The sequence below is a fragment of the Pocillopora damicornis genome, chromosome 8 (genome assembly GCF_964200805.1).
Source record: "Pocillopora damicornis chromosome 8, jaPocDami1.2, whole genome shotgun sequence".
Lineage (NCBI taxonomy): Eukaryota > Metazoa > Cnidaria > Anthozoa > Scleractinia > Pocilloporidae > Pocillopora > Pocillopora damicornis.
The window spans coordinates 1,391,802-1,413,760 of NC_142677.1; the positions used below are offsets into that span (position 1 = coordinate 1,391,802).

At 36.6% G+C, this 21,959-nt stretch overlaps 3 protein-coding genes and 1 pseudogene across 6 annotated transcripts; 3 read left to right on the forward strand and 1 right to left on the reverse strand.

The window, feature by feature from the left end:
* The first annotated feature begins 1,858 nt into the window (after positions 1-1,858).
* Positions 1,859-4,344, forward strand: LOC149040882 (uncharacterized). Its single transcript, XM_089180353.1, has 5 exons — positions 1,859-2,040; positions 2,434-2,610; positions 3,115-3,174; positions 3,825-4,004; positions 4,228-4,344. Exons 1-4 carry the CDS (start codon positions 1,962-1,964, stop codon positions 3,983-3,985), a joined length of 477 nt encoding a protein of 158 aa, XP_089036479.1. The 5' UTR covers positions 1,859-1,961; the 3' UTR covers positions 3,986-4,004; positions 4,228-4,344.
* A 622-nt stretch (positions 4,345-4,966) lies between these two features.
* On the forward strand, positions 4,967-5,961 carry LOC149040883 (uncharacterized; annotated as a pseudogene).
* A 1,667-nt stretch (positions 5,962-7,628) lies between these two features.
* Positions 7,629-11,956, forward strand: LOC113685828 (uncharacterized). 4 transcript variants are annotated; one of them, XM_089180350.1, is made up of 6 exons: positions 7,629-7,719; positions 9,555-9,719; positions 10,101-10,277; positions 10,784-10,843; positions 11,422-11,613; positions 11,839-11,956. In XM_089180350.1, exons 2-5 carry the CDS (start codon positions 9,641-9,643, stop codon positions 11,592-11,594), a joined length of 489 nt encoding a protein of 162 aa, XP_089036476.1. In that variant the 5' UTR covers positions 7,629-7,719; positions 9,555-9,640; the 3' UTR covers positions 11,595-11,613; positions 11,839-11,956. The 4 variants fall into 4 exon arrangements, with proteins under 4 accessions (XP_089036476.1, XP_089036474.1, XP_089036478.1 ...); XM_089180348.1 differs by having other exon boundaries at positions 11,422-11,601; XM_089180352.1 differs by lacking the exon at positions 7,629-7,719 and having other exon boundaries at positions 9,439-9,719.
* A 1,769-nt stretch (positions 11,957-13,725) lies between these two features.
* On the reverse strand, positions 13,726-21,382 carry LOC149040884 (ATP-binding cassette sub-family C member 4-like). Its single transcript, XM_089180354.1, has 7 exons — positions 21,336-21,382; positions 19,156-19,731; positions 18,589-18,968; positions 16,792-18,173; positions 15,747-16,320; positions 15,052-15,188; positions 13,726-14,924 (listed from the first exon to the last, which is right to left on the reverse strand). The coding sequence occupies exons 2-7, from the start codon at positions 19,714-19,716 to the stop codon at positions 14,047-14,049; spliced, it is 3,912 nt and encodes a 1,303-aa protein (XP_089036480.1). The 5' UTR covers positions 19,717-19,731; positions 21,336-21,382; the 3' UTR covers positions 13,726-14,046.
* Positions 21,383-21,959: the final 577 nt, after the last annotated feature.

A 21,959-nucleotide genomic window follows, 5' to 3' on the forward strand; every position in this document is an offset into this window, starting at 1 on the left:
GACAGTTTTCCCCAATGATTTATTCAGCACCTAGAGCCCATTAATTTGTTTTAGGCATCTATTCTGATAATTCTGACTTACTCACATGGAGAGAATCCTTGCAGCGCTTCCGTCTGGACTTCTATTACAATCCGATCTAATAAAAAGCAAATTTTCGAACTTCGCCGATGTAACAAGGAAAAAAACAATAGTGCATTCTAGCTCTGAAAAAGATTCCTCAAGGTATCAGACCCCCACAAACAAAAACACCGTCATTGCTTGAGTAAAACAGATATCAGTAGAGATATGTTTCTAGTATTTACAATAAACACACCGAAGAAGACTTTAAAAAAGTCCCAAAGCTTTAAAGACAAAATTGAAGGTAGCGCGCGAAGAAATTTTCTAAATACTTTCAACGCTTTAAAGGTGTAAAAGTTTCACAAAGTCATCGTCAAGTTGAAAGATTGTCGGAACTTGCCAATATTTTGATTACAATTGAGATGGGCACGACTATTTCTGGATATATTTGGAGGAGTTTAAGAAGGGCAAAAAATGGTGATACTGTAAAGAGTTCGGTCTTTCTTTTTCTCAAGAAAAACAAAAATACAGGAATTAATATTTGCAAAATAGATTTTATTTTTCATACCCAAGTTTAGTCTTTTGTACTGAATTTAACCTTGATTCATTAAAATTTCTTCAGTCAGAGAAGTAAAAACTTCCTTTTGTTTATGTATAAAGAAAGATTTACATGCTCTTCTGATCATTTTCATTGTTGATATCCCAACACAGCAGTGATCAACAGGAATATCGTTACATGTATTCAATAAAGACCTAAGTACTAATCTAGTGATAGATCTAATTTTACGCACTTGTTTTTCTCTAATTTGTTTGCCCCTTACGTTGTTGTCAAGCATTAACAATCGATCATTAGTTCTTTTAGACGTTGCTCTCTCAACAATTCTTTAATTAAAACTGATCGACAACAGTCTTGCCCTTTTTTTGATAAGGGAAGAGTTCCTATTTTGATGCTATAAGTGTAGTATCTAAGCAGCAAGACATTTTCATCGAAGTACTTCAGTTTTTGGTGAAGCTTTGCAATTGAAGCTACCCAGGACATAAAAACAAATATTTTAGACGAGAAAATTGCCGAACAATGTAACACCAATTTGTCATAGAGAATTCTAAATACAACGTTTAAGAATTTTAATACTGTACCCAGAAAAACCTTCCTCTCGTATCAAAACTTTATTTCTATTTATTCTACTCGTTGAGGCTTCCGTAAAATAATGTAAAATAATGCTGTTCCGTAGACTTGTTCTAGTTACTCCTGTTGACTGTTTGCCATTCGCCCTACCTAGATGCTGAACCCATAGGAAAGAGGTGAAATTTCGGTTTGGTAGGATAATTGCAATATTTAGCTGAAGGTCATTTCATCGAGTTGCTAATCAGTGAGACCTTATCAAAAAAATTAGAAATATCAGACGAGTAAATTGTCCAACCATGTAACATGAAATTGACGTATTCTAAATATAACTGTTCTTAATTTAGAAGTTCGATTATCGGCTGAGATTTCAAAATAATTAAAACGAAAAGAGAGACACCTTGTATCACATCAACATAATTGCAAACTTAAAGGCTTCTGTCTGATAGTGTTGTTCCGTAAAATTGTTCTTGATGCAGTTTATTGTCTCTCGTGCGCACTAACTTTAAGGTCAACCTCTCTATTTTTAGCCTTAGAATATTAGGAGTGCTTGAAGAGTGCTTCGACACCTCCATGCCTTTGTCTTGTCACCTATTGCACCATATAATACTACTTTTATTTTCCTGTTTTTAATCCTTCCCTAATTAATTTCATGCAAAGCATGCAATGTAATATATTGAGTTTTGGTTCTACAGTATTAGCCTCTCTATGAATCCCATAAATGGGCCGATGAGGGTGTCACCAGAGCCATTCTCTGCCCGGAGTTAAAACGGATTCAGCCATGCAGATGAAACTTTTAATGATCAGCTGTTTCCTTCTTGGAGCCTGCACAGCCTCTTACCTGGCGGAAAAGCGGGAAGGTATTGGATCAAAATTATGAGAGCATGATTATTTTTATTAGATCATTCATTCCTTTTTCCATCAGTCCAATGGTGTTACTTTCACTAGGTACTCTTTTTTCCTTCCCTGGATGCTCCTCTGAGTGAGGATACAGGTCACTTTAAGAAGCTACTTAGTTACTTTTTGAAGCCTTATTAGAAAAAAGTTTTACCAAAAAAGATAAGAATACTCATAAGAATTATCTTCAATACATTTCTCACGAACTTGGATAAGAAAGCAACTCTAAGTCTCCTAGGATGTGCCAAGACTCTCTCCACCTAATTACCGGTCTGGTTGTATTCAAATTAAAACCAGCGTACTTTGATTTTCACATTTAATCGATTTTTTTTGCTTTCTTTTTCCCCATAAAATAGCCCAAGAAGTTGAAGATCTGAATGACGAAGACTTCGGGACTGCCTCTGATAAATTTGACAGAGAGAATGACGAGGAGCCGGAAAATGAAGATGAAGCCTTTGAAGAATTAAGAGATGAAGAAAACGAGAGAGATACTAAGGAATTAGAAGAAATAAACGATGAAGAAGAAGAGACAGGCAAGCGTTGATCATTAAATTTCGTTAACAAGAAAACCGAGTTCTGTCTTCGCTTCGGAGATGAGATCCAAGTTACAATGTCAATGGCGATAGTTTGGAAGTTTTCTACTCATCGGGAAGAAACTCGTGAAAGAATCGTGTAGGATAAACAGGGGTAACTGTAGTTGTCATTTTCTGCATCAACCAGGTTTTTTAAGCAGGTTTTGGTTGACAACAGTTGAAAGTTGGTATGAAAGGTAGTATGGGAAGGAACAAAAGCTGACTCTTGCGAGATTTATATTTATATCGCAAAATAAGAATCAGGGAAAGGATACTGCTCGCTACACTGATTATTCCGAAAGGATCCATAAAATGTCTGAATTTGTCTTATCATAGGGATTACCGGGCGATTTACTTCCTTGGAAACAAAGATCAATTACGTGGGACATGATGACACAATTATCAATGAAGTAAACTGTGAGAAAAGCACTTTCTAACCAGATGTTATGATTTTTGTTCCATCAGATGAAGAACAAGTTTCTGAGGATCCAAGACCGGTGCCAAGAAAGTCAAAAAAGAAATATGGTAAAGTTATTCAACATTTCTTGATCTTACATCTTGATCTTATATCTTGATTTTTGATCCATGAAACGTTCTTGCTCGCGCACGATTGGTATTCAGTCAAGTGGCCGAATATCCCTCAGCTAAAACTGGGGCATAGTCAAGGCTATCACGCAACTGATAGGTTTTAATTCAAGAAGATATAGCAGAAAATGGGAATTATCCGTTTGTTCATAAAATCGTACTGAAGAACGCTCAAAAGAAAACATTCGGCACGCGCTGCAAAATGTTTGAAGGACAATAATTACATTTACACGAAAATGTACTCGTATATTTGTCCTTGGAAGTTCACAGGTTTCCTTGAGCTTCGCTCTCGGAAACTGTTCGCAGACTCTATTTTAAACTAAATTGTACTCGTGTATTTGTCCAGATAATGGAACAGATAATGTCCGAGGATAAATATTCCTGTATATTTTTACGTCAAATAGAAGCTATTGTTTCCACCTTGCCAAGATATAAAGCAACATCATTATTACATTACACAATTATTTTGTTAAATTTGGAAGAAATCTGAATGAATGGGCCTTTTGTCTGATTCTGAGATTTTTATGTTCGATAATCCATCGTTTGATATTAATGGTCTAAAGTTTTTTTTTTTTTCGTAATTATTTTAGGTTATTTGTATGGGAAAGGAAAAGGCTACCGCAAGTACCGTAAAGGACCCTACCGAAAAAAACCTAGGAAAAGCTACCGTAAATATCGTGGCCGAAAGGGTTACTACCCAAAAAAAGGAAAAGGTTACGGCTACCACTACGGCTACCGCCACCCCTACTAGTCCTACAGTCGTTAGAATGGTGAGTCTTTCACAAATATCGATTAAAGATTGCTACAAGCTTGTAATAGCGCTGAAAATTGAAGGCATTTTTTAAACAAGAAATGCATGTACTGGTCCTTGTTGAGTTGTCTCTCTAATACTTGTAACATGCCATAGATAACTACGCTTGTCCCAACTGGCCTCACTACTCACTAAAGTAACTTTAGAAGGGACACTTTCTCATTTTCTTTTCTCTATTTCAGGTTAGACGAAAATGATTAGACTGGACCAAGACTCACGCAAGATTAATAAAGTTGCTTTAAAGTCATAGCTGAAATTGTAGCTTTAAAAACGTTAAATAAATTTTTTGGTTCTATTGACATCCTTGTTCTCTTTTTTATTTCATTTTATTTATTTATTTATCTGCTGCAAACCGCAAGCTACACAATCCACATCACAATTGACCAAATTCTGAAATAAATGATTTGAATTTTTTTCATCTTGTCCTAAACGTTTATCAGCACGCTTTATCACTACTTTCCTGCGGTTTCAACCTTTAGTGGCATTCATTTGTCAAACAACAAGTAAATAAAGGGTGAATTTCTAGAAAAATTGTGGTGCTGCATCTGTGAGGAGTATAACTAGATCATTTTGGTTTATCAGCTTAGTTGATAATGTAAACTGATAACCATAAAAAGTGTCAAATTTGGCGTTTGGGGCTCACGATTTAACGTAAACCCCCAAAATAAAAAATAAACATTGCTTAATTTGTTATGCTGGATTTGCGTAACATTTCCAAATTGTTGCGCTAGATTTGCGAAATATTTCCTGTTTGTGGGTGTTTTTTGCAGTTTTCACCTCAATTTGAACGTGGGTTGTACTGTAAATGTCCAGTATATTCGTAGTTCAGACGAAACTGGTTGGATAATAAACCAAGTTGACAAGATCTGTTGCTGTGTGCTGCTCACTAGTTTTTATTTAAAAAAAAAATAATTAAAAAAAAAATTAGCAGTGATTGGTAACTGGTGGTATGACATTGATTCTGATAACATCCTTAATTGTCCACGTTCCAACTATTATTTCCTTACTCAGCTGAATCAACTCTTGGATAATACCACTTCAAAGTGTCTTTCTATGTTTCATTGTAATATCAGAAGTCTTCCAAAACATTTGTCTCTATTGAACGAGTTTTTACATTCTGTCAACCGCAAGCCTGATATCTTAGCTATTACTTAAACGAGACTATCAAACCGGACAGTAACAAATATTGATATCCCAAATTATGATTTCTTCCACACCAACCCACTTAAACAGACTAGCAGTTCTGGGCTATGTCTCGAAAAATCCTAATGCCATTCATGGACCTGATTTAAAGTTTACTATACCATTGAATGAATCATCCTGGTGAGAAATAACGTCAGGGAATGGGAGACCTAATATAATTGTTGGTTGCTTTTTCCGCCATCCTCTTGTAATTTACCTGCTTTTACTTTTGAATTTGAAACTTTGCTTAAAGAGGCAAGTCAGTATGAGATACACATTCTTGGGGATCTTAATATAGATCTCCTGGAATACAGTGAGCATTTATTATCTGAAGAGTACCTAAATATGCTCTATTCTAACAATCTACTACCTTTAATAACAAAACCAACCAGGCTCGCTCATCATACTTCTACTCTGATTGACCACATTTACACAAATTCTGATTTGAGTGTGGATGCCGGCATGCGCTGGTTGATGTCTCAGATCATTCTATTACCAGTGCTTGATCGATAAATATCAAGGTATAAGAGAGCATTCTATTTCGTGATTATAACAACTTTGATGTGGACCAGTATGTTAAAGATGTTGATACGGTTGATTTGATCAATGTATATAATGAATCCAATGATATTCACGAGGAAGCTGCTAATTTTATAAGTATACTCAAGCAAAATGCAAACAAGCATGCACATATAAAGAAAAAGGAGACAATTGGCCAAACCGTGGCTTACTAAAGGTGTATTGACTACAGTTAAGCATAGGCAGAAGTTATACAAATCACACTTCCTCTGTAGAGATCCTGATAACGTAAAAGAATATAAGCTTTATGCTAATACACTAAACTTATTCAAACATAAGACTGAGAATTATTTCTACGATCAGCACTTCAAATTCCATCAAAATGATCTTAAGAACGCCTGGAAGCTCATAGGCACATTGGTCAAGAGAAAAAATAAAAGCCCAAATTCTCCTGTTAGAATTAAAGGAATTAGCATAGAGCTCACTAGTCAATTAGATATTGCTGAGCAGTTCAATCAGCATTTTATTGATGTCGTTCCTAATTTGGCAAAAACTGTTTCTAATACTGCTGGAGATCCATGTGGACTTATCAATCATTCTCCTTTACATAGTTTTTTTTTTCTGTCTCCTGTGACAGAAAAGTGGGTTGATAAGAATGATAAGAAATCTTCACTAGATGTTCCAAATAAATCAGTTAGATTAGCCTCTAAATCCTCTCTAAGTCATTTGCATTTATTTCTACTAATTCAATTTCTATTGGCATTGTGCCTGATTATTTAAAGTTTCAAAGTAACACCTGCTTTTAAAAGTAGAGCTTTGTCTGATCCTAGTAAAAACCAGCCAATAGCTTCACTGTCCCCCTTCAGTAAGATCTTGAAGCGAGTCATTTATGATCAGCTAGTGAAATACTTTGATGAGGACCCTGTAATATTTAAGAACCAACCTGGCTTGAGAAAAAGCCATTCCACTGAGCAAGCGATTATGGAGATCACTGATAATCTGAAGGCCTCTATTGACAGAAATGTTATATCTTGTGGCTTTTTCTTAGACTTCTCAAAAGCATTTCATACAATAAATAATCAAATATTGTGAAACAAACTCTATAAATACGGTATCCGTGGTAAGCCGCGTGATTGGTTTGCAAGTTATCTCCAAGATCGCAAGCAATTTTTTCAAATTGGGAATGAAAAGTCAAGTTTATTAGAGATGACTTGTGGTGTACCACAAGTATCTACTTCAGGCTCCTGATTATTTTTAATTCATATCAATGACATTGCCAATTCACCTAACAAATTGTCCTTTCGCCTTTTTGCTGACGATGCTAACATCTTCCATACTTCAGATGACATAAATGATATTGAATCAGTTATGAACTGTGAAACTATTAATTAAACTATCGATTAACATGAAAAAAACTAACTTCATGTCAATAACCTCACCAAGTAAAAAAGTTACTCCTATAACTGTTTTTAATTTTCAGCAGAAGACTTGCATTAAGTACCTTGGTGTTGATATAAACCAAAAATTGAATTGGAAAGATCAAAAAACCCATGTTAAAACCAAAGCCTAGGTAGCTAAAAATATTGGGGTCTTATATAAATTAAGACACTACGTGAGTATACATGTTTTCAAACAACTTTATTATACACTGATATATCCTTAATGAAATTATGCGGTTGTAGTGTGGGGAAATACTTATTCATCAAATCTAAACAAGTTGAGTTCTCTTTAAATAATTGCATTCGTTGTATGTTTTTTGCTTATAGTAGAGAGTCACTCCACGTTTTCTATAAGCTTCTTGATATTCTTAAATTTGATAATATTGTTAAACTGAGTACGTGCCTACTCGCACATAAGATATTGAACAAGTATTCCAGTATTCCTTTCCTGTTTTATGATTCTCTCAGAACAGTTTCTAGCCTGCACAAGTATAACGCCAGATACGCCTCCAAGAGTATTTTCATCGACCAAAAGTAAGATTCAACACTGTCAAATTTACCTTTGTATATGTAGCCTCTAAATCATGGGAAACGGTACTAACAAACTGGAAACGGCTCTCCATTGATGGTTTTAAAAAGCGTTGGCTGTTGCATACTGATTCAAAAATTGTACATATAGTTATATAATCTCTATCAATTTCGTTTTTCTGTAGTTTCCCGTTTTTTTTCTATTTTCTCCTTGTACCTGAATTGTGTGAATAAAAAGACTGTCACTGTTTTCGTTATCATTGCCATTGACATTTATGGACGGATATAAAGCTTTACGCTGCATTCTCTCAATTGCTATTATGGTACGGTTCTTGGCTCAGTTTATGTACAAAAGAAAAATTAATTCCGCAGCACGGTGGAGGTATGATAACATGGGCGATATACCTTTACTGACTGTTCTTGGTAGAAAATCTCGGAGTGGTGCTGCGAAGTGAAAGTTACGAGAAAATGCTTCTAACATTGCAATGAAGGAAAATCGTGAGAATTTGTAATCTGAAAAATTCCCCAGAGTCAGACTTCAATAAATATTGAACACTCTCAAGGTGAATGACAACTTAATGGATAATTTTGGCAAATCTTATCAGTTCCTGGAAACCGTATTGTCCGGCTCTTGATTTGGATATTCCTTTTCGTCGGTGATCGATGATAACTACTCTCCAGCGAAAGCACTTGGTTTCCGTCATCAATTGTAGACAATTGTAGATTAATATTTGCAAAATAGATTTTATTTTCCATACCCAACTTTAGTCTTTTGTACTGAATTTAACCTTGATTCATTAAAATTTCTTCAGTCAGAGAAGTAAAAACTTCCTTTTGTTTATGTATAAAGAAAGATTTACATGCTCTTCTGATCATTTTCGTTGTTGATATGCCAACACAGAAGTGATCAACGGAAATATTGTTACATGTATTCAATATAGACCTAAGTACTAATCTAGTAATAGATCTAATTTTACGCACTTGGTTCTCTACTAATTTGTTTGCTCCTCACGTTGTTGTCAAGCATTATAAAGCATTCAGTAGCTCTTTCAGACGTTGCTCTTTAAAATATTCTCTTATTAAAACTGAGTGACAACAGTTTTACTCTTTTTGACTGCAATATTCAAGGAGCAAGTCAATTTTGTCTGATATTTTAATAATGTTACCCCTTCTCCTGTCAAAACTCTATAATTTATGTGATTATTTTACTTATAGGACTCCCGTATAATAGTCTTTTTCCGTAGAATCGTTTTTGTTTCTCCTGTTGACTGTTAGCCATTCGCCCTGACTACATGCTCAACCCTAAGAAAAGAGCTGGGTAATTGCAATAGTTAGTAGAAGGTCATTTCATCGAGATCCTAATCAGTGAGACCCTGCTGTTATCAAATTTACGCGGAACAAAATATTAGAAATATCGGACGAGACAATTGTCCAACAATATAGCATCAAATCGGCGTATTCGTAACTCTAAATATAACTGTCCTTAATTTAGAAGTTCGATTTTCGGTCGAGATTTCAAAACAATCAAAACGAAAGCAGGGAAATATCGTATCACAACTTTATACCGATCTCAAAGGCTTCTGTTTCATAGTGTTGTTCCGTAGAATTGTTATTGAAACAGTTTATTGTCTGCCGTGCGCACTAACTTCAAGCTCAACCTCTCTATTTTTAGCCTTAGACTCTTAAGAGTGCTTGAAGAATTATATTGTCGACACCTCCATGCCTTTGTCTTGTCACCCATCGCACCATAAAATATTACTTTTATTTACCTATTTTTCATCCTCCCTTAGTTGATTTCATGCAAAGCATGCAATGTAATGTATTGAGTTTTGGTTCTACAGTATTGGCATCTCTATGAAACCCATAAATGGACCGATGAGGGTGTCACCATAGCCATTCTCTGCCCGGAGTTTAAACGGATTCAGCCATGCAGATGAAACTTTTGTTGATCAGCTGTTTCCTTCTTGGAGCCTGTACAGCCTCTTACCTGGCGGAAAAGCGGGAAGGTATTGGATCAAAATTATGAGAGCATGATTATTTTGCTTAGATCATTCCTTTTTCTATCAGTCCAGTGGTGTTACTTTTACTAAGTACTCTTTCTTTCCTTGCCTAGATGCTCCTCAGATCAGTTTAAGAAGCTACTTGCTATTTTTTGAAGCCTGACTAAAAAAAAGTTCTACCAGAAAATAAAAGAATACTCATAAGAATTATCTTCAATACAGTTCTCACGAACGTGGATGAGAAAGCAACTCTAAGTCTCCAAGGAAGTGCCGAGACTTTCTCCACTTAATTACCTGTCTGGCTGTATTTAAATTAAAAACCAGCGTAATCTACTTTAATTTTCACCTTTAATCAGTTTTTTGCCTTATTTTTACGCCCTAAAATAGCCCAAGAAGTTGAGGATCTGAATGACGAAGACTTCGATACTGCCTCTGATAAATTTGACGGAGAGAATGATGAGGAGCCGGAAAATGAAGATGAAGCATTTGACGAATTAAGAGATCAAGAAAACGAGAGAGAGGCTAAGGAATTAGAAGAAATGAACGATGAAGACGAAGAGACAGGCAAGAGTTGATCATTAAATTTAGTTACCAAGAAAACCGAGTTCTTTCTTCGCTTCGGAGATGAGATTCAAGTCATTATGTCAATGGCGAGAGTTTGGAATTTTTCTACTCATCGGGAAGGAACTCGTGAAAGAATCGTTTAGGAGAAAAAAGGGTGATTTAAAATGGTCATTTTCTGCATCAACCAGGTTTTTTAAGCAGGTTTTGGTTGACAAGAGTTAAAAGTTGGTATGAGATGCAGTATGGGAAGGAACAAAAGCTCAACTTTTGCGAGGTTTTTGTTTAAATCGCAAATAAGAATCAAGGAAAAGAATACTGCTCACAACACTGATTATACTGAAAGGATCCTGTAATGCCTGAATTTGTCCTATCATAGGAATTACTGGGCGATTTATTTCGTTGGCAACAGAGATTAATTACGTAGGACATGATGACACAATTATCAATCAGGTAAACTGTAAGAAAAACATTTTCCAACCAGATGTTATGTTTTTTTGTTCCAGCAGATGAAGAAGAAGTTTCTGAGGATCCAAGACCGGTGCCAAGAAAGTCAAAAAAGAAATATGGTAAAGTTATTCAACATTTCTTGATCTTACATCTTGATCTTATATCTTGATTTATGATCCATGAAACGTTCTTCCTCGCGCACGATTGATATTCGGTCAGGTGACCGAATATCCCGCAGCTAAAACTGGGGGATAGTCAAGGATATCACCCAACTGATAGTTTTTAATTATATAACAATGCAGCGTTTTATAGTTGTAACAGAAAATGGGAATTATCTGTTTGTTCATAAAATCTTACTGGAGAACGCTAAAAAAAAAAAACATCCCGCGCGCGCTGCAAAATGTTTGAAGGATAATGATTGCAAAGCCTCTATTTTACACGAAAATGAACTCGTATATTTGTCCCTGGACATTATCTGTTCTTCGAAGTTCGCAGGTTTCCTCGAGATTCGCTCTGTATACATCTTGAAACAGATAATGTCCGAGGATAAATATCCCTGTATATTTTCACGCCAAGTAGAGGCTATTGTTTCCATCTTGCTAAGATATAATTACGCAACATCATTATAATATTAGACATCGTTTGATATCGTTTGATATTAATGGCCTAAAGTATTTTTTTTCCGTATTTATTCTAGGTTACTTATATAGGAAAGGAAAAGGCTACCGCAAGTACCGTAAAGGACTCTACCGAAAAAAACCTAAGAAAAGCTACCGCAAAGCCTACCGTAAATATCGTGTCCGAAAGGGTTACTACCCAAAACAAGGAAAGGGTTACAGTTACCGCTACGGCTACCGCTACCCCTACTAGCCCAAAGGTCATTAAAATGGTGAGCCTTTCACAAATATCGATTAAGGATTGCTACAAGCTTGTAATCGCGCAGAAAGTTGAAGGCATTTTTTAAACAACAAATGCATGTACTAGTCCTCGCGTTGAGTTGTCTCTCTACTACTTATGACATGCCATAGATAAGTACGCTTGTCCCAACTGGCCTCACTACTCACTAAAGTAACTTTATGAAGGACACTTTCTCACTTTCTTTTCTCTATTTCAGGTTTGGCGAAAATGATTAGACTGGACCAAGAATCACGCAAGATTAACAAAGTTGCTTTAAAGTCATAGCTGAAATTGTAGTTTAAAAGCGTTTAATAAAATTTTTTGGATTCAGTTGACATCCTTGTTCACTTTTTTTTATTTTATTTTATTTAACTATGTATTTATCTTCTGCAAACCGCAAGCTATACAATTCACATCGCAACTGATTAAATTCTGACATAAATAATTTGAATTTTTTCATTTTGACCTAAACGTTTAGTAGCATGCTCTATCACAACTTTCCCGCGATTTCAACCTTTAGTGGCTTCATTTGTCAAAAAACAACTGCATAATACAACATGAATGAAAGAAAATAATACCAGTTTTCCAAAAACCATTAAAGTCATATATGATTAAATATTGTGATACCTGATCGCAAAATAAGATAAGAAATCCTCAGTCGATACGTGTATCGATATGATAGTGATTTTTATCATGGTTGAATTAAAGCCCTTATCATAATTATCATTACAAGTTCTTCACTCCAAGGAATAAGGTAGGATAAAGCGGCGCCTAGAAATGAAGATCGTATTAATCATATTTTTGTATATTCGATGAGTGCATCACTCATCGGTTTATGGAGCATCACTCAAAGGTTTATGTAGCTCTACTCTGGCCCTCGTTTAACAATAAAATACCATTGCGGTTTTGACAGTGTTTAAACGATGAGCGATAATGATAAAAAGCGAATAAAGTTGGTGAGTTTCTAGAAAAATTGTGGTGCTGCGTCTGTGAGGAGTATAACGAGATCATTTGGTTTTATCAACTAAGTTGATGATGTAAACTGATAACCGTTTCAAAATTTGGCGTTTGGGGCTCACGATTTAACGTGAACCCCCAAAATAAAAATAATAATAAAATAACATTGCTTGATTTGTTACGCTAGATTTGCGTGACATTTCCAATTTGTTGCGCTGGATTTGCGTAACATGTCCTGTTTGTGGGTGTTTTTTAAAGTTTTCACCTCAATTTGAACGTAATTTGTATTATGAACCTCCGTATATTAGTAGTTCAATTTTGTTCATCTTGTTAAATCCCTGATGAGGTCTGTGTGATCAGACGAAACCGGTCGAATAATAAATTAAATTGACTCGATCTGCTGATGTGTGCTGCTCACTAGTTTTTATTTTAAAAAAAATTAATTTTAAAAAATTAGCCCTTCGTCAGAGCGAATAGAGACGTTGTGAGTTCTGTGTGTGAGTTAGTAAGCAGGAAACATGGGGAACATTGTAATGAGAAAAAACAAATTAGTTGAATGAAGACCGTTTATCATACCGAGGGGATTAGGAGTTTATTCACAGATTATTTCAAGAGCACCTCCGCATATATTGGATTTTGATTCTAAAGTACTGGCATCATCCATGAAACGCATAACTGAAGCGTTGATGCCGCCAATAAAGCCATTCTCTGCTTAGAGTTAAAACCGTTTAAACCATGCCGATAAAATTTCTGTTGATCAGCCGTTTCCTTCTTAGAGCCTGTACAGCCTCTTACCAAGTGAAACAGCAGGAAGGTACTATGTCACAATTATAAAAGCATGACTTCTTTTTCTTTCTTTTTTTCCTTGTCACTGCATCCTTTTTCCATCAGTACATTGATCTTACTTTTACTAATACATTTTTTTTTCTTGTTTAGATACTCTTCTGAGAGAAGACAAAGGTCAATATTTCTAACAGATTCATCTCCATCAAGGTTGAACACGTAACGTTTTAAAGAAAAATCTGAGATGGTTGTTTTAATTGATTCAAAGCTTCAAAAAAAATTGCACAGCACACATCCTTGTTTTTATCGCGTCCCTCTATCTTGCAAGTGCTCAATCCATACATCGGAAGTGACTAGATAGTTAGGATATCATGACCCTTTTTATTTTCATCATTTGATAATTTTACCCACATGTTCTATGAAAGACTTTCCCTCGATTTCAACCTAACGTTCCGTTCATTCCTCAGGCTACAACAATATAACTATGATAGGAAGAAAAATGTAATAGATTTCCAAAAGTTAATCAACAATATATAAATACATATTACGGTACATAAATTTTAAAAAATCAACATTAAATCCATTTTTGTTCTCCATTAAATACTTTAGCGTTGGTCAGTCAGGTTACTTAAGGCTTTTGAAGGACTTGTTAGATTATAACTTCGATTAAAAATAAAGATTGTATTCATAACCCTTTCTGAGATCCAATGAGTTCATCAAAGGTGCCCTGAGCAGCAATCTGGCCTTCTCTTAACAATAGGATACCGTCACAGTTACTAACATTGCCTAAACGATGAGCAATAATAATGACCGTTGAGTTTTTCAATTTCTCGCGCACAGTTGACCAGATGGTTTTCTCTGTATTTGGATCCACGTGCGCCGTTGGCTCATCCAAAGTAACGATCTTATTTCGCTTAAGCAAAGTGCGAGCCAAGCATATTAATTGTCGCTCACCAGTACTCAAGTTTTCGCCTCCCTCAAAAAGTTGGTGATCAAGTTGACCGTCTAGATTTTCGACCAAACTGGTGAGTTTCACCTCTTTGATAGCACTCCATAGTTCATCATCTGTGTACTCCTCTAAGGGATCCAAGTTTTTCCTTAACGATCCACTGAAGAGAACAGGGGATTGGCCGAGGACAGAGATACATTTCCGCGATTCCTGAAGTTGAACACCTGTTATGCATACACCATCGATGAATATCTCCCCTTCGGCCTCAGGCATGCGTAGGAGAGCTGATATAATGGACGACTTCCCGTCACCCGTCCGACCTACGATTCCCAACTTGTTCCTAGGCTGGATTTCAAAAGTTAAATTTTTGAGTACTACCGGTCCGCCTGGATAGTACCTCATGTAAACATTTTTAAAACTGACATGACCATCACATGGCCAGTGTTTTGGAGGAAGTGTTTTGATGGTGTATCCAGGTTCTGAGCCGAGGCGCGTGTACTCCAGGACTCGCTCCACAGACGTCATAAGGTTCTCAGTTTCAGCATAATATCTAACAGCCATTTGGGAGATTTTTGCCGTGTCAATAACGTAGGCAAGCGCCAGACCAGCCAAAGCTGAGATAAATAGAAAGATTAATGGATGAAAACAATAATAATAATAATGATCATGTTTATAGATAGCTAAATTAATAGATAAACTTTGTCAGTATTATCAGTTCTGTAGAATTTTCGTGATTGATACCTGGGTTTTGAGAAGCTAAAACAGAAGCAAAAGCCACTGCAGTTGTTAATAATGCACAAAGTACGTCAGCACGGAAACCAAGCCACCGATTACCGGCTACCACCATGGAAAATGCGCGATTGTGTAAATCTTGATGCCTGTAAGTTATAGAAACAAACAGATAAGCAAACTAGAAAAACAATAAAGTGAGACAAGAGTAATTATTTTTACTCAATGACATTTATGGACGTTTTATAGCTCGTAGCTACCTGCATTTTCGCATTTGCTATCATGATACGGTTCAGGGCTCAGTTATGTACGAAGGAAAATTTAAATCCGTAGCACAGAGAGGCTATGATAATATGAGCGATATTCCTTTATTCACGGTTCCTGGTAGAAAATCTCCGAGTGATGTTAAAAGTTACGAGAAAACGCCACCAACGATGCGTGAAAGAAAATCGTGAGAAGTGAAAGCTTTCAGTTCTAAGAGATTTTTTATTCTGTAAAACTCTCCAGAGTCAGACTTAAATGAACATTGAACACTCTCTATGCGAATGAGAACTTTTCATAAGTCTCCTGGCAACCGTATTGACCGGTTCTTGTTGTGGATATTCTCTTTTTCAGGCGATCGATGATATCTATTCTCAGTTTCAGTTTCCGTCATCAGCTGTAGACATAAAGCATTAACTTTAATTGCTTCACGCAATCATACTCACCTATAAAACTCTCCGATGAAATCGTTTTCTCTTTTTCGACTGCGAATTGTATCTAAGCCGATCATGGTTTCTGAAAAGTGAGACAGTACGGGACTTCGACAAATAGCCTCGAGCCTCTTGAGCTCACGGGAAGTCTTCAAGTAATACCACGTTAAGCACAGAAAAATGACCACGGCTGGAACCGAAACAATGGAGAGCCAAATATTCGTAAACAAGGGTAGCAGCATGGCTGTGGATATAAACAAAAAATACTGGATGGCTGATAGAAACATCCTGGGAAGTAACTCGTCCATACAACCAATGTCTTTGGAACATCTGTTTAATATGCGTCCCGCAGGATTAGTGTCGAAAAATAACACTGGGGCTTTCAGCAAACAGGTAACGAGCTGGCTGTGCAAGTTTTGAGATGATCTGAGGGAGACACTGAAGAATATGACGGCACGGATGATGGCCATAGCGAAAGCACCGAACACTAGAGCAGCGTAAGTACTCAGTGCTGAGAATGACTGTTGTTCCGATGCAGGTTGAATGGTAGTGAACCAAGAAAGCCAGACGTCGGGTGAAACAAGAAGAGCTAATAAATGAATCATTAGAAAAAAATATTCGTTTTCCAGAACAAAAATGATTACGACTTATTATAGAAATGTCATTCATTCAGAGTTGTGGAAAAATGGCGTTATTTACGTGAAAGCAATGAGCGTTTTAGTATGCATGTATACTCCAGGTGACCTGGAAAAGTTTGAAATTACGAATCACTCAAAGAATATGTATCACTAAGTTTCACACGTGATAGAGGCATCAAAGATGACATGCGTAGTGCGCAGAACCACTTGATTTGCTTGCTAGTTTAAATTCTCGTAAAGTTACTAATCAAAAAAGGGATTTATTATTATCATCATAAACAAGATCATCACCAAAATCCACTTATCGTTAGTGATAGCTGTTTTTCTTTTTCTAATATTGCTCAGTGTTCTTTTCTACGTGATCATTTTTCTTGTTCTAGGTTAAAATTATCATGGGAAATTACCTGGAATATTTCTCTTACCTTGCGTCATAAGAAAAAGAAGAAGTAAAAGAATCATGAAAAATGGATGCATCCCGGCTCTAAAATAATTCCAATATAATGAAGAGGAGATATCCCCAGTTGCCGTATCTTCATGGGATACAGGCAAAGGCTTATCGAATTGGCCTCGGTTTGCGTTATGACGTAAGTTAGATTCTTTGTTAGGAGTGATGGTCTTTTTTTCCATGGCACTACTAGCATCTATTATAGAATCAATAATTACTCCCCTTTCTTTCAATTCGCTGTAAGTGCCTTTTCCTGAGACGGATCCGTTGTTGAGAACCACAACCTGGTCAACCATCCTAAGGTACCTTTCTGTGTATGTCACTAGGACTCTTATTTTATTCTTTAACAAGTTGCAAATGCACTCAAAAAATATGTGTTCACCAACTTTAGAATCAACTGCGCTCAAAGGATCATCGAGTAAATATAAGTCAGCATCGGCGTATACTGCACGAGCCAAATTAACGCGAGCCTTCTGGCCGCCACTCAGCACGACACCGTGTTCTCCAACAAATACGAGGTCACCATTTGGAAATCTCCCTATGTCGTTAGTTAGCGTGCAGGCTTGAATCACCCTGTTGTATTTTGTTTCATCGAAAGGCTTCCCAAACAAAATATTTTCTCGGAGTGTTCCAGAGAAAACCCAAGCAGTTTGAGAGACATAGGCCACATTTCCGGAGTAGGTTATGTTCCCACTGGATGCAACGACTTCTCTTGCAATGGCAGCTAGGAGTGTAGATTTTCCACTCCCCACCTCACCAGTAAGGACTGTTAGACTCTTCTCCGGGATCTCAAAACTGACATCGTGGAGGATATATGGCCCATCCAGTTCATCAACTTTACACCAAAGACCTTCAATTAATAACTTTCCTGAAGAGGTTTGAGTAGATTCAGTTCTATAGTTACGAATAGTATCGTAGTCAACAGAAAAGTAACTATCAAAGTCTTGATTTTCAGATATTGTTTCTTGACTCCTATCTTCTGCTTTTACGGGGCCTCGAACATAAAGCTCTGGGAAGTTGTTTTTAGGTTCTTGAACACGATCTTGGTGGCCAGGAGGCTTCTCAGTGGATTCCAAGCCCACTGAAGATATATTTTTCAGCAAAAGAAAGTCTCTGATTCTTTTTAAAGATATCCACAAGTCAAACACTGAGGTAATAGCATAAAAGAATCGTGTGATGGTAATTCGAAGTGTGTTAATGAATGCCAGAAGCATAAACGCCGTGGTAGGTGAAATTAGATGGCCATTGAGGCTGAGAGCTAAGACAGATAGAAACGTAGCTACAGCCCCTAAAGTAAACGGCAGAGATTCCACAATTGATAACAGAGCTCCCCTCTTTAGGATGATCCAGATCTCCTTCCTAAAGGACATAAAGAGGAATTCTCTTCTACTGGCACCTCATAGTGTAAATCAGTTATCGAAAGTGAATGTATTACTAAACCATGGTAGCTAAACTAAAGCATCAATCATATTTTTCATGACAATAAATTCAAAGCCATGAAAATGAAATCTGGTGGTTTTTTGGTTAGTAATTCCATTACTCAGTTAAATTACTGAATCGTCTGACGATCACTAAGGCAGAAGGTCGATCAGATGTACATGTATTTTAATGATAAGCGAACTTTATTCTTGTTCTTTTATAAGAAAGGACATCTTCCCTTCTTTGAGGAATATACCTAACCAATTATTACTCATCTGTAGTTTTTTACAGTGCTATTATTTTACATTATATTATTTTGCGTCTTAGTGCAATTTCGCGGAATGTCCTCTCCTACCTTCTTACTTCTTGAATCCTATCCTTATGGATGTTCTCCAAGGCGTTAGCCTTAAGTGCGCGAATGCCTGATATGAGTTCAATCATCATTGATATGCGATGATCGGACACGGTGGCTGTTTCCTGCAGCAGCTGAGCACACAGGGATGAGATAATCATGACAAATGGAATCACCGCTACAAGATAGAAAACTCCCATTATTGCTTCCCAACTGATGAGGTAAAACAATAAGGAAGTCACAGCTGCGATTTCGAGTATTGTGAATGTTGATAGGAATATCCGTCTGGGTGCCAATTCAATTCTTTCAACGTCAGTTGAAATTAAGTCGATAACATTTCCACTTGTCACTTTTCGAAGCGTCTGTTTACTGACCAACGGTATCTGAAAAGGATGATCACTTCCTGTTAGAAGTTGAGATGGATCGAGAGAAAGACAAACGGACAAACTTCTGCCGCTTAACTGATTGACCGATTGACTAATCGACTAACCGACCAAAGAAATGCATAAATAGATGGGTTAATGTCTCACCGACTAATTACAAGCTTCGTTTGCTGTCTAAATGACTAACCTTGAGGTATATAAGACCCTTAATAGCACTGCTGAGTCGCATTCCTAGAATTTCTAACTGGTACCCAGTATAGTGAATACAGGCGGTAGATAAGCCGCTTAATGCTCGCAGGAAAGAGCATCCATAGGCTAAAGAGTAGTTTCTCTCAGAGGAACGGAGCAAATGAAGGAGCAAACCGAGGAATAATGGCTGTAAAACTCGACATACTGACTCCAAGAGCACAAAACATGTCAGGAAGGAAATCTTCCTTAAAGACGTGGTCCTGACGATGCACTTCCAGAGGTTGGGTTGCTGGTTTTTACACTCGTTGTCCTTGTTGAGTTCGTTTACGTGTTTGTTCCATTCCTTCTGAAGGCTCTCTGTCAGATCTCTGGTCTTGTCTTCCTCGTGAAGAGGCAGTATGTCAGAGTGTGCCAAGGGTCTCCTGTTCCCCATTCTGAATATGCCGTTCATCCACCAAAAGGATAATAATGATAACCAACTTGCAGATGTTGCAGGATGGACAGAGCTTGTGGTATCCACATCACTTGACAGTCTTCTGTAGCTTGCTTTTTCGAACATCCTGAATTTTAATAGCTTAAAAGACAACGAGAAGCATTAGATACATGAGGTATAGAGTAGCACGAAGACACAGCCTGATACATCGATTACTAGTTTAATAACAAGTTTGCTACTTAATTGAATTATGAGGTATCGCTACTGATTTCCTTTTTACTTCGAATGGATCTGAAAACGAAAACAAAACGGAAAGCATCGATAGATGTGCTTGATAAATTTGCCTATCCTAGCTGATACCCTTGCGAACATTTTAATAGTAGATTCGCTTCTCCTTAATTGTTTTTCTTCTAAGTTTGACAATTGTTGCTGCACGAAAGTGAACCTCTGTAACATAAATACTTTGCAGAATAGAGCTTTCTTGCGGATATGTTCTATTACTTAGCTTCCTCCCGATGGCCTCAGAAATTTCCTGCTTTAAACTTAGAAAAAAAAAAGATTACCCTTCTAGCAGTTAAATTCTCTCCTCATAACCGTGAGACTTAATTAAAAAGAGGAGTTTGAACTCAGCGCTGAGGTTAGGGGAACAATAATATCATGGTCGTGAAAGACCTCTCTAGGTCTGCCATGCCTCCACAGAAGTCTGTGGGTCATCCATCGAAAATAAATTGATATTGTGCCATCGATAGTAAATTTCTGTGATGCAATCGTTAATAACACCAAACACATAGAAAACAAATGACATGCATAACAAAGCAATTAGGTTTAATGCAAATAAGGATTAAATCTATATTATTTTCATTCCATGTTTCAGTATTGGGTGACACAATGCTTCACAGAAAATTTTAATAAGTTAAATCGGATTTGCTTTTCATAGACTCTGCTAACTTACTCATTTCATATTCAAACACGTCTATTTACCCACAAGCAGAAATTAATTATGATTTTATGAATAAAGATGAGACATCAAAAAAGTCATAATGGTGATGGCATTAAATGTGTGGAGATAAATATCTTTTGAAATCCAGAATGGGAATTGAAATTGATCGCTTTGTGTCCTTTATTTAGAATAAAGTTGGATTTCTTTAAACTACAACCAGATGCTTTATAACTACTCGTATTTGCTCTACATTTCAAAGCTGTTTTTCTCATTTTGAACAACGTTTATGCTACCGGCATAAAGAGAAAAAAAATGGTTCTCGACAGGTTTTCCATCGAGAAGATTTCGTTGGCAACGTAGATGTATAAATATCACAAGTTTTTCCTTGTAAAGGAGACTGAAAAAGTGTATTTTATCCGACAAAGAAAATGTCTTTCTTTGATTGATCTCAAAGCTAATAACGTTAAAATTGTTAGAAGTAAAAATAATATTTACCAACCTTAGCTTTAATCTCCTCAAATTTGCAATATATAACTGTTTTCTTTGAGTTATGTTCTTCCTGATTTGCACTTTTAGGCTCCACAACTCAGCCATGATGTTAATAACATATTTTTAAAACGTCTAGGGTCAAGCGTGAACAAACAAGTGTTCCCGAATTCCCACTATATAAGTTATTAGCTAAAATGTGATAAAATGTAAGAAACTAATCATATCAGCGGCAAGAAGAGCAGTCGAAATAAGATTAGCTATGTGGTGATATGGAGTGTAGTTGCCATTTGTTTCTGGTTTATAGCTCTGCTTTTACCTTAATGACTCATCAGATTACCCTCTTAAATCTTCAGGGTATCCACTGATTTCTAAAGTTAAAGAAGGAAAAAATTTACAAGCTAGAACTTTTAGCAATATCTACTTAATGAAAAGATGAGACGGGTACTGTGCTCTAACTTGGGAATATTACCTGGCTACTAAACAGTTGGTTCATACGGCGGCGCGCGTTCATCGTGATATGAAGCACTTGGGAAGTTTGGAGAGCACAAAAGATGCATAAGAGTTGCTCTCGGCTACGCCTCGAGCAACTCTAGCTTCTTGAGTGCTCTCCAAACTTCCCAAGTGCTTCATATCTCAATGAACGCACAGCTGACGTATGAACTAATTGTTTTATAACGTTTTCAACCCGATGGTTTAAATGTTATAAAAGGGTTAATATTCTCTCTGCTACTCTTCAGCACGTTGATAATTTTGTTTCAGGAAGACATTTCGCTACGTACGCTGTAAACGATCTTGTCTTAGATTGGTCAAAAAACTGACAGGTGAATTCATACGTGTAAATGAACTTTATTTTCTGACTGAATACAAAATTCTCTTATCCAAAAGAAACACAAAGATGCTGTTTCATTGGCTAATTTACAACAGGCCACATCCTAGCTTC

Bases quoted from the DNA above. Each gene is read 5' to 3' on its own strand.
- LOC149040882 (XM_089180353.1), top strand. From the start codon at position 1,962: ATGCAGATGAAACTTTTAATGATCAGCTGTTTCCTTCTTGGAGCCTGC. The intron at 2,041-2,433 runs GTATTGGATCAA...CCCATAAAATAG, and splicing joins CCTGGCGGAAAAGCGGGAAG to CCCAAGAAGTTGAAGATCTG. The intron at 2,611-3,114 runs GCAAGCGTTGAT...TTGTTCCATCAG, and splicing joins CGATGAAGAAGAAGAGACAG to ATGAAGAACAAGTTTCTGAG.
- LOC149040884 (XM_089180354.1), bottom strand. From the start codon at position 19,716: ATGTTCGAAAAAGCAAGCTACAGAAGACTGTCAAGTGATGTGGATACC. The intron at 18,174-18,588 runs GTAGGAGAGGAC...TATGTCCTTTAG, and splicing joins AGGATTCAAGAAGTAAGAAG to GAAGGAGATCTGGATCATCC. The intron at 14,925-15,051 runs GTATCAATCACG...TATTTATCTCAG, and splicing joins TTTAGCTTCTCAAAACCCAG to CTTTGGCTGGTCTGGCGCTT.
- LOC113685828 (XM_089180350.1), top strand. From the start codon at position 9,641: ATGCAGATGAAACTTTTGTTGATCAGCTGTTTCCTTCTTGGAGCCTGT. The intron at 9,720-10,100 runs GTATTGGATCAA...GCCCTAAAATAG, and splicing joins CCTGGCGGAAAAGCGGGAAG to CCCAAGAAGTTGAGGATCTG. The intron at 10,278-10,783 runs GCAAGAGTTGAT...TTGTTCCAGCAG, and splicing joins CGATGAAGACGAAGAGACAG to ATGAAGAAGAAGTTTCTGAG.